The 15380-nt window shown below is 33.8% G+C and overlaps 2 protein-coding genes across 2 annotated transcripts; one reads left to right on the top strand and one right to left on the bottom strand.

Moving 5' to 3' along the window:
* Positions 1–4800: 4800 nt before the first annotated feature.
* Positions 4801–10786, bottom strand: LOC132751316 (cyclin-dependent kinases regulatory subunit-like). Its single transcript, XM_060741478.1, has 3 exons — positions 10627–10786; positions 6623–6750; positions 4801–5621 (listed from the first exon to the last, which is right to left on the bottom strand). Exons 1-3 carry the CDS (start codon positions 10683–10685, stop codon positions 5572–5574), a joined length of 237 nt encoding a protein of 78 aa, XP_060597461.1. The 5' UTR covers positions 10686–10786; the 3' UTR covers positions 4801–5571.
* An 889-nt stretch (positions 10787–11675) lies between these two features.
* Positions 11676–14134, top strand: LOC132751324 (uncharacterized). Its single transcript, XM_060741488.1, has 2 exons — positions 11676–11810; positions 12812–14134. Exons 1-2 carry the CDS (start codon positions 11790–11792, stop codon positions 14015–14017), a joined length of 1227 nt encoding a protein of 408 aa, XP_060597471.1. The 5' UTR covers positions 11676–11789; the 3' UTR covers positions 14018–14134.
* Positions 14135–15380: the final 1246 nt, after the last annotated feature.

A 15380-nucleotide genomic window follows, 5' to 3' on the forward strand; every position in this document is an offset into this window, starting at 1 on the left:
TTTTTCACAAATTTTCAGGATATTTGGGTTGAAAATAATTACCTCTAGAGTGTATTTGGGTCGTGTGACCTAGTTCTAGACCCTAAATACCCTTATTTAAACTTGAGTCACCATTCCATTTATCAGGAAACTGTGCATCCATCAATTCTTGACAAAATAGTACTTAAACTTATTACATGCTTTTCGGTGGTTTATACAAATATATCAGTGAATTATAAAACTGATATTCCACTGTTTAAAACAGTGAAAATATCAATTTGATATTTTTCACCGTTTTGAATTTAAGCCGTTACGTTGTTTCAGTGAAATACCAGCGCACACAGTACTGGAAACCAACTTTATGATGTTATTTCGTAAAAGATTTTCATTTAGAAATAGGTTAAATAGGTATATTTAAATGTTTCTTTGCATATAATAACAAGAGGGTCATGATGGCCCAGAGTCGCTCATCAGAAACAACTGCTTTTCAGTAAAAGATAAGAGACTACCTAAGATTGCTACAGACAAAGTTTGGTGATCATCCATCAATTAGTTTGTAGAAGCAGACGTTTAAAGATACTTCTATTTTTAGCTTTAGCGGCCCCTAAAAGGGGCCTATCAAATTAATATGAGCAAACTTGATGACTACCTAAAAATGCTACAAAGTTTGGTGATCATCCATCAATTATTTCAGTAGATGATGTTCAAAGAATTTTCTATTTTTACTAATTTTAGCTTTAGCCACCCTTAAAAGGGGCCAATCAAATTTTAATAAAAGACTACCTAAGAACTCTACAAAGTTTGGTAATCATCCATCAATTTTTTCAGTAAGAGATGATGTTCAAGGGGTTTTCAAAGGTTTTCTATTTTTAGCTTTAGCGGCCCCTAAAAGGAACCAATCAAAGTAATATGTGCAAACATGATTAAAAACTACCTAAGAATGCTACGGACAAAATTTTGTGATCATCCATCATTCAGTCCTGTAGAAGTAGACGTTTAGAGGTATTTCTACTTTTAGCTTTAGAAAGGAGCCAATCAAATTAATATGAGCAAACTTGATAAAAGACTACCTATGAATGCTACAAAGTTTGGTGATCATCCATCAATTAGTTCTGTAGAAGATGTCTCTAGAGACCCCTAAAAGGGGCCAATCAAATTAAAATGAGCAAATTTGATACAAGACTACCTAAGAATGCTACAGACATTTTGGTGATCATCCATCATTTAATTTATTAGAAGATGTTTAAAGGTTTTCTATTTTTAGCTCTGTTGATCCCTAAAAGGGACCAATTGTAATGGCATGAGCAAGTCTAAGTGTGACTGTCACAAGGATACTACAGACCAAATTTTATGTAAATCTGCTCAGTAGTTTCAGAGAAGACGATTGTTGACACATGACGCCAGATGCGTGAGTATTCCCCTTTGATACCAATAGCTCACCCTGAACTTTCGGTTCTGGTGAGCTAAAAAGAAAATTTGTTTAGTTTAGTGTAAGATCGAAATATATTTCACCTTGAGCACTAAATGTTCACTCAGTGAAATAATTCTGATCTTACACTGACCTAAACAAATCATATCTTCATTATTCTTTGAACATCATTCTCTTTCTATGACAGTCATGATTTACATGTAATTGACTTCATTGTATACTTTTTACAAGGCAAAAATACAGACTTATTGATGAGGAAACTTCACATGTCCCTGTAGTATATATAATTCAAGCCATAGACATGTACCCAGTAAAAAACACTGGCCTTCCATAAAGTTACCAGCTTGATACCAAAGACTTGCTACAATAACATATAAAATAACTACATAGTTAATGCAAACAAAATTTATTTCACATATTCAAACACAAGACATAAAGTAAATGAAATGTTTTATATACAAACAGTATTTGAATAGAATAATAAACTTTGTCCATTAAGTAACAATACAAAGTTACTCAGTGGTACACAAATCAACATGTGATGTCATCTATGACATCATCATTCTGTGTAATAATCATCAATACATAAAAAATGCTGAACATATCTTTGGGGTTTTGACAAATTTGCCATTCTTGCATCTATGATTTAATACATAATGATGTATGAAACGACTATACCAAAAGAATTAACAAAGTCTAAGATATATCATTTAAATTCAATACACCTTAGCAAGCAGTCCTTTTTCCTCAGGATAAATTTCAATTAATTCATACTTAATTCAAAACATTTTGAATAAGGATCTTTTCTTATGAAAAAGACATACCTACAAATTTATATCAAAATAGCTGACTTGAATATTTCAAATAACTAATAAAACAAATCTGACGAAAACATAAACACTTAGAAGTTTGTCAAATTTTACAATGTCCAATTTTACTATTACAGTAGTATCACAGAGACACTGAGATAGAATAATGATTATAAATGATTTACTCAACAGTAGCATATACCTTTTGAGATTAAAAAATAAATCATTAAATTTACAATGAAATATTAGCACAATTTGACTCTATTGAGTTTTCTCTTAGTTGTTATATGTTATATGGTTTATAACAAAATTCTACTGTAGAAGTTGCTTCCCTTGGCAAAAAATAAAACAAATTGTACATATGGTTATGTCCAGTGGTTATGTACAGAAATTGAACAATAATCAATGTTCCTCAAAGAGAGAAAAATATGGGTACAAATTACAGAAAATAGGTAAGACGGAGTATATATTTTCCTATTACTACATACATTTTACTTACATATGAAAGAATCACACATAAAATATTGAACAGAGAGTTAGAGTAAATCCCGAGGAAGACAGAAACTTAGGGAGAAAACAAGATAAGCATGTAACATCACAATATATACATTGAAAGTATATAGTTTTTTATGTTAGATACAATGCATTTATAAGCTCTCACTTTTTAAGAGCTTCCGAAACAAATATAATCACAACTTTTTATATTGGTCCCTTTAACTCTTGGTCTGACAATGGAAAAATATATATACATAATATTATTTCAAGTGAACTATAATAGTTACATATCATCATTGTTTCAAAATTGTAAAAAGTAACATTTCAAACGTCCATTATTCCTCAGAAATGCTTTGATTTTAATTTATATTTTGATGTTCAGTTTTTAGTTTCCAAACAGTTACTAATTGGCCAATTAACCTGAATCATATTTTGCTTCTGCTGTTTTCAGGGATAAAATATAGTTAGTGTTTTAGCATTTTGTATGGAAGTCAAAATACAAATTTGTTTGCATTTTGCTACTTTAATGACAAAAATTTTAACATTCAGTGCTATTTACTTTGAGTAATAAGCAAATAACATGCTCTAAAACGATTATTTAATCATTATAAAACTCATGTTTGCCCTTTCCAAAGGAAAAAAGTATTCATTTCTGAGGCATAATGCGTCTTTAATGCCCTGAATTTGCATAATGGACTTATCCAACTAGCATCTTTATAGAAATATGACCCTTTCTGATTTTATGGGTATTTTGTTTGTTTTGGGTTTTACGTCACATCGACACAGTATAGGTCATATCGCGACATTCCAGCTTTACTGGTGGAGGAAGACCTCAGGTGCCCCTCTGTGCATTATTTCAGGCACGAGGCACGAAAGGGCACCTGAGTAGAACCACCGACGTCCCGTAAACTAGCTGGATAGCTTCCTCACATGAAAGAATCCAAAGTCCCTGTCGGGATTCGAACCCACAGCGGTGAGGGACAAGTGGTTGATTCTATGAGTGTAAATGACAACCCAAATTATCACACAGGAAACTTTAGAAGATTGTCATCTGACAGTAAAACACCTAGTAACAAACTGAATATAACTGCATAATGAGCTGGTGTATATTGTGAAGGCATATTGTCGACACTCAAAAATTTCTGTTCCTGCATTCTCATAGGTTACATGGATAATTCTTAGAGCTTTAAGAACATCAATTTCAATTTATATACAGACATTACAATTAAGTTTATAAAAATATAAACCAATTATTCCTAAACAAGTTTAGCACTAAATTATGTAAATTTTGATAATCGTAGAAGAATTCTTTATGGACAAACAACACTCAACAATATTATAAGCCTAACTAAATATACAAGAATAGATTGATGTAGGTTCTATAGAACCGAAAACCGGTAGAGAATAAATAACCCCAACCAGCTCTCGAGTTGACATACATGTTGTACTTCACCATTTTCCTCTTATTTTGATGTATAGAATGAATAACTTGCATGGCTTAAAATATACTGTACACAGAAAAACAAAATGACTGAATCTATACTTTATAACACTATACAAAATATAAATTTTGAGATTTTTGATGAGTACATTATATTGTCATGCGGTTATACTAAATAAATCAAAACCTCAAGTAAATACATGTAGTATGGTTTTAAACGAAAAATAGAAAACTGGCGTAATTTTTTTTCAATATTTCTATTGCATAAGAGCACTGTCTATTCACATTATTCCTGATAAACAGTGTTCATTTAGAAAACAGTGATCCCTGTCAAAATAAGAATACTTATGGAATGAATGATACTAGCTAAAAGACTAGACCTGCACATCTTAATTCAAGCATAGTTTCATATATGCTACAATACTTTTGGTTTTGTCACACTTATGCACATTTTATGACTTTACAAGCAATATAAAGTTTGGAGAAAAAACTCTTTGGAAAAATAAAAAAAAAACTCGCTTAAGTTGACCACATTTAAAAAAACAATTGCATGTAAACAAATCAAAGCTATATTGAAGCAGTGACTACAAAATTCATTTTATTGAAAATTTAATTAATCTGGTGACTTAAAAAAGTTTCATAATAAAAATAAATGCATTCTTGATTACAGTTAATGTAGTCATCTCTTTTTTATTAAGAAAAAAAAAGAAAAGAAAAAAACAATCATTAAAATAATAATTATCAGAAATATTTCATCTTTGAATGACTAAACATATGCAATAAAATATATATAAAGGCACTGAATATTGTATCCCTGTAGGATGTCAAATGTGAAAAATGTGTCATGCATTCTGATTGGATGTTGCTGTTTACAGTAACCAATGTGTCTTGGATTCTGATTGGATGTTTCTGTTTACTGTAACTAATTTGTCTTGGATTCTGATTGGATGTTGCTGTTTACTGTAACCAATGTGTCATGCATTCTGATTGGATGCTGCTGTTTACTCATTATTACTGTAACCAATCCAATTTCAAGTCATCTATATCTATATTGAAGCTCTATTTGCCAGATTTTGAACATGATCTCCATGTATCTTTCCAAACATATTTATTCCAACACTAACTATTAAACACAGATTTAATGACACTGTCTTGCTGATTCAACATTGAAAACCATTATCACTTCATGCAAAGGTGAAATATTTCCGATTGCATGTGATTCAACAAAATATTTGATCTTGTGCCAAGTCCTGAATCGTATCTTCCAAAACACATACACACACATATTAAATACACAATAATATTATACACAATAATATTATGACATATGCGGGATAAGATTCTGTATACTGGATGGAAACTTTAAAATCACAACTTGCTCTTGGAATCAGAGAGTATATAAAATGTTTTTATGACTTTTATTGCTGGCACTGAGGTAAAGGACGTCGGAATAGTAAAATATGTGGCTCTGAAGAAAAGAGAAACAATGATATTAGACATATATTATAATAAACAATGCCATGAATGCATGAAAGTATACCAGTACATATTTTTTGAAGGTCCATTATGACCCTAAAATGCTTTTATTTCACAGAAGTTTTTTTTAATTTTCAGTGTACATGTACATTGATAGTTTCTCATTGACTAATAATTACCTGAACCATCTTTTTCTTCTGTTGCTTTTAGGCGACTAGTACAATCGTAGTGATATAGTATTTTGTATGGAAGTCAAAATACTACCTGAACCCCTGCCCGCCAGAGGGGAAAACTATAGTACCACCCATTTTTTAAACGGGTGTATAAAAAGTGAAATGGACATGTTGATCAAGACTAAACTCTTCCATCAGTTTAAGAAAAAATTTCAAAATTAAATTGACTAAATAACAGAGACCATGATCAGATGGAAATGCTGGTTGGTCTGTACTGGTAACGCTGGTACAATCTGTTACCACAAGCAAGGTAAGGGTAGCTTATGCAGGGCTTCCATTAAGTTCCAAAGTTTGGAAGTCAGGGACACTGGAAGTCACATTATATAGGTAAAGAAGGAAAGGATTATATTTTGGAAGTCACAAGCCTAAATCAGGGGTAAATGACTCCCAAACTTCCAGCAGGGCTCCTTCAATGGAAGCTCCTTCTTGATTTTGGCTTGTGCAGAAATCGAAAATTCCACTTGTCTGCTCGTAATTATGAGTAGAATTTAAGAGAACTTAATGCAGGACGAGTAGAAAAATGTTGCCTGCACATTGGATTTAGAAACTACTCGTCCTGCAGGACGAGTGACTTTGAAAATATTTTTTGATGCCTGTTGTGACTTCTAAAATCTAATACTTTTCCTTCTTTACCTATAAAATGTGACTTCCAATATCAAGAGATTGCAGTCCCTGACTTCAATAGCAACTTAATGGAAGCCCTGCAAGTTCCACTTATGGAAGCCTTGTTATGCTTAAAGAATTAATGAATTAAGCTAACCTGGATCATGTTTCATGTAGTGTATCCATCCATGACTTTGCTGTACACCAATATCTCTCCATTCAGATTCGGACATCAGATGAGTCTTTGGGACCAGCTTTGCTATATCTTTAGGAAGCATCACATGTCTGAAATGAAATTAGGAAATATAAATCATCTTTAATATTTCTTGTCTGAAAAAACAAAACAAACAACAACAACAGAAACACCACATGCACTACAATGCAAAATAGTTATTTAATAGTAAACCTGTGCATGTTACTCTTTTGTCAAATTATTAATTATATAAAATATATGATTATTTATAAATCATAACAATTCAAATTGAATGCCTTCCATATTGACAATTAAAATATTGTCACCGACAGCCAGCATGGATTTAGAAGAAGGCGGAGCTGCGAAACCCAGCTACTAACGCTGACAGACGAGCTCATCAAGTCCATGGACAGGCGTAAACAACATGACCTCGCTGTGCTGGACTTCAGCAAAGCCTTCGACCGCGTCCCACCAAGTCCTCTGCTTGAGCTCCATATGTCTGGAAACCTCTCCTGGCAATCAACAGTGTGTTGGACAAGATCGTGCCATCAAGAAGGGCAATCAGCACACTCGGCTCCTTCGACACAACAGTTATATGAGGCGCCATCAGCACTTGATGAACAGGGTCAAGAGCGCAGCCTACATGTCACTGTGCGACCAGGCCTTGAATATTGCTCCACCATCTGGAACCCTTATACCAAGGACCTTACACGCAAGCTCGAGATGGTCCAGAGGAGAGCTGCAAGATAATGTGACGAACCGTACCACAACACAAGCAGCGTATCCTCAATGATCCAACACTTGGAGTGGGAGACATTAGAGTCACGACGGACAAGCCCAGCTGACCATGATGTTCAAGATCACCAATGACCTTGTGGGAACATACCAGTCAGCGATTATCTCACCCCTGCCCCGAGCCGCACTAGAAGTGACCACTCCAAGAAGTTCAATCTACCATCACATCTACATCGTACTACAAGAACTCCTTCTTCCCTCGTTACAGCCACGATATGGAACAGCTTACCTGCCTCCGTTGCAGAGGCTCCTGACTTGGTATCCTTCAAGCAGGGGCTATCAGCCCTCACATTCTAAGTCGCCTTAGGGGCCCAGCTACAAGTACCCACTAGTGATATCCCAAGGCTGTGCCGGCAGCGGCCACCGTAACCGGAGAGGTTGGGTTAAAGAGGCGAAATATAGCTGGCCATACTTTTGTCTATATCTCTATCTTTGTACTATCCAACCTCTTCTTACTTTCTATCATTTCTTGTATATTTCTTTTTCTTGACCTAGCACCACCCGTCGCGTCATAATCAAGTGTGATTGCGCCGACGTACAATGTAGATGTAGAAAATAAACATATTTAAACTAACATGTCAATTAATTTTGGATCGCCTTATAGATATATCATCATTATACAACAATCACAGACTTCCTGAAAGTTGAAAAAAACTGTCAGACATTCGGTCTGACAAACCATGAAAATCTGTCGGACCGAAATAAAATCTGTCGGACCAAATAAAATTGATCAAAATCAAAGAAAAACTTGTGTTTGTATTTCTAAGACACTTTTTGTTTTTTACTTTTTCGCCGTAAAAATCGGCACAATCCGTACATCGCATTTTCATCTCGTCCCTGTCATACACCAATGATTCATGGTTCTGCTTTCATTTTTCATTAAATTTTGTCTCAGGTCTAATATTTTCATCATTTTATTGCTTTTCTGTGCACTCTTCTGACGTAGGTTTTCGGTTTTTCCAAGGTTTGGCACCTTTAGCGACGCCATTTTGTATACATGCGGCTTGGATAAAAGCCGGACAGTCGGACCGATCCGGAATAAAAAATTGTCGGACCTGATCAAAATTTATCGGACATGTCCGTCGGACCGACGTATTTCGGGAAGTCTGCAATCAATACAATATTGATTCACAATTTATAATATTGAAATTTGATATAATTCAAAACTAATTTCTTCATCATCATGCCTTGTAAAAATATCACACAACTTATTTTTGGAGGTAAAAATGACTTTTTCTGCCTTTTCTTGCCTAGTTTGAACTAGGGCTGTCATTGATGGAAACTTTTGTATTGATATATCGATAGACAAATTATATCGACGATACATCTATATATCGACTTTGACAGTAGATTCAATGAAAAACATTTATATATGTGTTATAATTTGGGATCATGGTGTTATGCATGCTTGTATTACACTTTACAATTACACTTTACAAATACTACAGAGTTTGTTTTTTTCACTGACATTTGAAATGGAGTTTAAAGTTCAAGTTAGCCAAGAAAGCTAGAAATAAGTGACTTCTCTTATAAGCCAAAATAGAGAGGTATATTAACTACCAGAAATAATTTTTTTTTAGCTTGTATCGATATGTGAAAGTGTGTATCGATGTTGTATCGGATGATGAATATCGATGATATATCGATATCGCGATATTCAATGACAGCCCTAGTTTGAACACTAGATTTAATTTTCAGAGGTCTGTAAGGTATGGTGGCTGATTTGGTACATTGCGTGTTATGTTGTTGATAGCAACAACGCACCCTATATCATTATCATCATCGTCTTGTCCCTAGGGACAACACGACAAACGGCAAGTTGTCATGCTGTCGTCTTGTTACTAGCAAAGGACGCCAAACGGACCATTGTTGTGATGTCACTCGGTCGCTTGGCTTATAAGCCAATCCTTCGATTTGAACCAAGTGACAATGTGACATCGTTAGGGACAGAATGAGAAGACCAGGCTTCGCGAAAGTTGCCGGACCGTGGGACATGCCGGCAAAAATCAGCCCGGTCCGATATTTTTTCTGAGTTCCGGACCTTATGCCTGGTATGTATACCGGGATATATCCAATACCGATCAAGACCGAGTTTCCCCCTTGAATAAAAAAAATGTAAAACGAGTTTTGATATAAGTGTCCAATCAAATTCTAGATACATTCCACTTTCAACGACCTTGTACTCGGAAGAAAATGTCGGTGTTACTGCATTATTACGATGGCACTTACTCTATTGACATGCTGTGTGATAAGGACTCTGATTATGATAATGATGATTTTGATCATGAATGTTTCGATTTTCAGACAGAGTCCATCAATCTGGATAAACTGATGTTTTATTTAAGAGAATAAAATTGTGTTGCAAATCTTTAAAAGTTGCTATGTCTTTAAAAAAAAACACAAAGGTATAAATATACTATTACCATATACATAGATATTTGGAAAAAAAATTCTGTCAGACAAAAGTTCTTTCGGTCAGACAAGAATCGAAAGTTTTTCAGCAGTTTCGCTAAGCCTGGAAGACGCAAGTCCGACAACGTGCTGTTTGGCGCTTTGTCCTGTTGTCGCTGGTGCCAACATTCCAAATCAGCCACCACAGTAAGGTATGATGACAAGGAATAGTATTTCTTTTGTACTTACATGTTTCGTTGATGTACTTGAAGATTTCTTACTTGCCGTATTAATTATTAGTAAATTAGAAATCCACTTGTCCAAATTGGAAACTAAACGACATGAATTTCCGCCTCCTTACAGCGTGTTCTTACTTTCAAATATAGCAATTTTTGCCATAATTTTTCCTAAATAAACTCCGAGTAAGGCCAAATTCGTGTAGACTAAAAGGCCATGGAAGATTTTATTGGGACTGAATGTTTTAAAGCCTGGCTGATTCAGCTTAATCAGTCATTCAGTGACTTGTGCATAATTTACTGGACACTGCTGGAGTTAACCTTTACCGATTTTGAACACAGGACCTACGAATCAGGAGTTTGTAGCTGATTCACTACGAGCTTTTATCGGTCATCATCAGTGATTAGTTAGAACAAACTAATGATCAAACATACTAGACTAGACAGCATATTTATTAATCAACTCGTCCAGACACAAAGCTTGAAAACATGCCGAAGGCACAACCAAAGATGAAACACATGCTTTTTTCTGTGCGGATAAAATACCTGTATTCGTAGGCTTCGTCTGTATATTTGTCAGAATAGTAAATATTTTTCGCAGACATTGTGGAAATATCTAACGAGAAGAAAAGCGTTTAAAATTCTAGATTTCTCCTTCACTCGGAATCTTCGCAGGTGTTTAAAAAATCAATTTGTTTTGATTGGTTACTTCTAAAATTCTACAATATCATTGGTCAAAATACCGGAAGTTTAAAAATGTAATACAATGGCGAATATATCTATCCGTCGCTGTCACAACGCGCATATAGCGCAAAACGTATAGATATGTCTATACTGTAACATAGTTCAACTATGCCAGAGGTATAATTACATAAAATTACATGTAATTTAAGTCCGAGGATCGATTAAACGTTATTGTTAACAAATTATCTTACAAGTATTTTAAACCAATGAACTACTAAACCAATGTATTTTATGTCTTTGATTTCAACAATCTTATAAATTCTATTCATAAAAAGAGAAAACAAAACGCACATAGGTGAATTGATATAGGCCTAGAAAATAATGAACCAAATTAAAATCAAAAGATTTCTTAACGATGTAGTACATGTAACTGTACTGGAATTGTGCGTTATACCACGGATTTATATTACAATATAATATGCATGTAATATAAATCCGTGGTTGTACTTTGATAAAGGTTATATATAACTTATATAAGGCCGGGCGTTTATAAAATATATGAGTGATAATTTAATAAAGTCTAGTTTGCCTTTAAAGTGGATTTATTTAATTTAAAAAAGCATGCGTTAGGCATTTGTCGCATAATTTTAATATAAAAATAGGAAACGAAACGCCATACTTTGATTATTCCCTTTTAGCTCTCCCACCGTACCACGCCCCCTTCTCACACCACAATGTTTTATGTAATTTGCCATAAACCTAAGAGATAAATGAAACGGCTGAAAAAATGGCATCCAAGTTTTTCAATTATGTATATACAAATGTATATGATAGCTTTTCAATTTTATTTAATTCAGTTACTTGCATTATTCAATGGCATGTCAGCTTGACACACATAAAGCCCGAGGGGACGGGGTACATCCACAACTTCCTGGATGCTTTTTAAACTAATATACTTTTAATTCAGTTAAACTGTTTTGTTTTTAATATCATTGAGTTTTTTGTATTGTGGATACTGCAAAATAATGCATAGATTGTATTTCAAGGTATTTATGATCATTAAAACCGACATATTTTTCATGAAGTTCCCTTTAATTATTACGTAATTTAAAGGCACATTGTGTCTCAGAAATTCCATTATTTTTATTTCTCAAAAAAAAAAAAATATTTTTGGTATTTTATTACAGTTTCCAAAAAAAAAAATACTCATTCGCCACAAAGATAAACTATTTTGCTTTGGCAATGTGTATAAAACATAATGACTGAGTATTTTGTATAGAAGTCTATTAATACTACTTTGTTAACTTTTTGATGCCATCATCACACATTACTGCACATTCAGCGTTTCTTTCTTCAGTTGTTTAACATTTAATATGCTCTATACACCCATTGATAAAACATTATTGGACACATGACATTTCTAAAGAATTGAGAAAAAAAAGAGTTTCTGAGGCATAATGTACCATTAAACTGATGCAAAGATCCCGTATTTCGTTGTTCTTGTGTTTCTATGTTTTTTTTTGCATGATGCAAGTTATAGATATTACTTACACATTGTATTATTATCACAGGCACGGATAAATAAAAACTTAAAAAATTCGGCTGGTTAAAATAAAACAACACTAACGGCAGCGAGGGGATGGCAGAGGAAAGGCGGGGGGTGGGGGAGCTCTCTGCAAAAGATGAAATCTATATGTTAAATGGTGACCACTGATGCATTTTATTTGCATATGTTAATAAAAATCAACATTTTTCCAGAACTTAAATTGTATTGATAGGAAATAATTCAATAGGCCAGAGCTTCAAGGGAACTTTAGCCCCCCTGTGCCTTTCAGTTATAGTCGTGCCTGTGTCATCATCATCATGAACTCATCATCATCATCATCATCGTCATCATCATCATAAACTCATCATCATCATCATCATCATCATCATCAATATGAGTTTTATAATGAGAGCATACGAGGATGATGATCATGATCTGATTCTTATTATAAAAGCATTAGTCGACGCTTGCTTCTTTAGTGTTTTTTTTACCTTTTTCCAGTTTCAACATGGCAGCTGCGGATTGGCAAGGCTATTTTCAATGTTTATACTAATCAGTATTATGCAGGCCAGTGAAGGATCAAATTTTACAGAGGAAATGAACGTGGATGCGACAAACCATAGCATTGCACGTGCCATTGAAATTCGAACAAATTTGGAAAATTCAATTGTTAAAACATTTAACAAATTCTTTAATAACTTTACGAACTTCTCGACTGTTTACAATCGGTCTATAATCTATATGTGTGACCAAAGCTGCGCGCGCAAAAATGCGCACGAATACGGATTGACTTCCGCTTTTCTTCTGTCTGTTCTTTCTGAGAGGAAATTTGCTGTCTTATCAACACGAGTTTTCGATCTTTACGAAGAACGCGGCTACAAATGGAAGGTGAACATGTCTGAGATTTTAAACAAATCGGGCGGAATGATAGTTGCTCCGACAGCCAATCAGAATCGAGCCATGACTGATTTGCATATTCTGGAAGGAAAGCTTCAGAAAATGAACTTTAATCAAGCCTTTGACAGGGATTTCATGACATCAACAGGGAACCAGAATTGGATACAAGACATTCGTAGGCATCGTCAGTCATATACAAAGATGCCATGGCTGTTCAGAATGCATGCATGTGACGTCAACAGACTGGTGCATTTGGGTTTGTTCAGGATACCACAGTCCTTCAAAGACATGCTTCATTCTCATTTAATAGAAAAGGTCGGTGATAATAGATTAATATGTTTTAGTGGGCAAGCAAATACTGATATCAAAACAAACGGGGTTTTAGACTTTATTAAATCTAACTACAACTACTCCGGTTATAAAATATATAGAGTTAACAAACATTCTGAAGACAGTTTCGAGAAAAGGTTCAATGACGTCATTGATAACAACGAAGCATTTGTGCACATAGAATTCGATAAGCTATATAAAGCAGATGAAGATGAAATTGAGTCACCGAAAAAACTGAAAGCGTTCATAAACATGGTAGATATTTATATTCTCTCAATATGCGATGTCCTCATCACAGCAGAGTCTCCTACCGGTATTCTTGCAGCGCATCTTCGCCGGAACTCCAGCGGACTATTTTGTTTAAGGGACGGCGTTGTGTTTCCCTGCACGCGGGAATTAATTGCTGGTTCATTTCGGGACCAAGAAAACGCACCAGTTCATCTTGATAAAAGATATTACATGTTGAAAAGAAAAAGTTGAACTATCGGGCATTTAACATACTGTATGATATCAACTGACTTGTATTTTATTTATTGAAATAAATTATTTTTTTAAAAAATATTTAATATATTTCTATCGAAAGGAATTAAATTTTACAAAACACATGTGTCACATTGTTGACGTTTTCTTATTTTAATAAATATTTAACTCTTCTATTGCCATTACAACCCAAATCTTCATTTAAATTTTCGTCATGCATGTGTGAAACCATTTGGAACACCTCGGCTAATGAACATTATCATCTCAGAGTTAATGCGGATTGAAAGTAGCTCAACCGCGTGTTTTCAGATGTAAACAAAAACAGAGGATGTAATCTTTGTATATAAAGTAACTAATGTATCCGACATAGCGGAAAAAATATATTTTATAATGATATATATGATAATAATACATATTTCGGTAAAATATGTCTGACAACTAGAACCAATTTAAGCACGATTGACGTACACTCATTACCCATTCAACAGCTTTCCTTTTCTACAAACATAATAATAAGCATATAAATAATGTACTGTTTACTTTTAAATACATAAATTAACTCAATTCAAGCGGACATGTACATTTTTACACAATATTATGAATATTAAGTTAGTCAATAAAATCCAGTATTTACATACTATTTGCTTAGTTTAGTTTGGTTTACTTTTTCAGCGTAGGTATAAGACCGAAATACCGTATCCGTTATAATGATAATAATAATAATCATAATAATCATAATAATCATAATAATCATAATCATAATAATAATAATAACTTTATTCTGAGAAGGTGACATATTAAGAGTGCATAAAAAACATACAACTTATTTCCTATGGCCATAAATATAAATATATAAACAGAAAACAGAAACAACAATAAGCAACAATATAAAGACGACAAACACTCTTACAAAATACATAGCATCTTTAAGGATTATAAATAATAACTTATAGAAATTTGTAATTTAAGTTCGTATGCACATACAATCATCAATCAATGTTAACAAACAAAGCGCTATAGATAGCTATATAAATTTCTGATTAAAATCAGTTTAAAGTTTTTAGCGCTTTAAGCTGTATTTTTTATTAAATAACTCTTTAGTTTACCCTTGAAAGATGACAATTTACTTTGTAGTTTTATGTCAGTTGGAAATGTATTCCATAAATGTGCCGCTTTGTATGTAAATATTTGTTTCATGGCCTGAAGTGAGATATAAGATCTGCGTATGTTGCAGAAGTTTGACGGAAAGGGCCGAAAAGATACGATCGTATTCGAAAAGTGACGGGAAGGTCCGAACAGTTGCGTGAAACTCATGTTCAACTTCCAACTCCGATGCAGTGTTTCCACTTTCGTTTGGCTTCAC

This window comes from Ruditapes philippinarum, unplaced genomic scaffold (genome assembly GCF_026571515.1).
Source record: "Ruditapes philippinarum isolate M1 unplaced genomic scaffold, ASM2657151v2 ctg3497_1_1_1_1, whole genome shotgun sequence".
Lineage (NCBI taxonomy): Eukaryota > Metazoa > Mollusca > Bivalvia > Venerida > Veneridae > Ruditapes > Ruditapes philippinarum.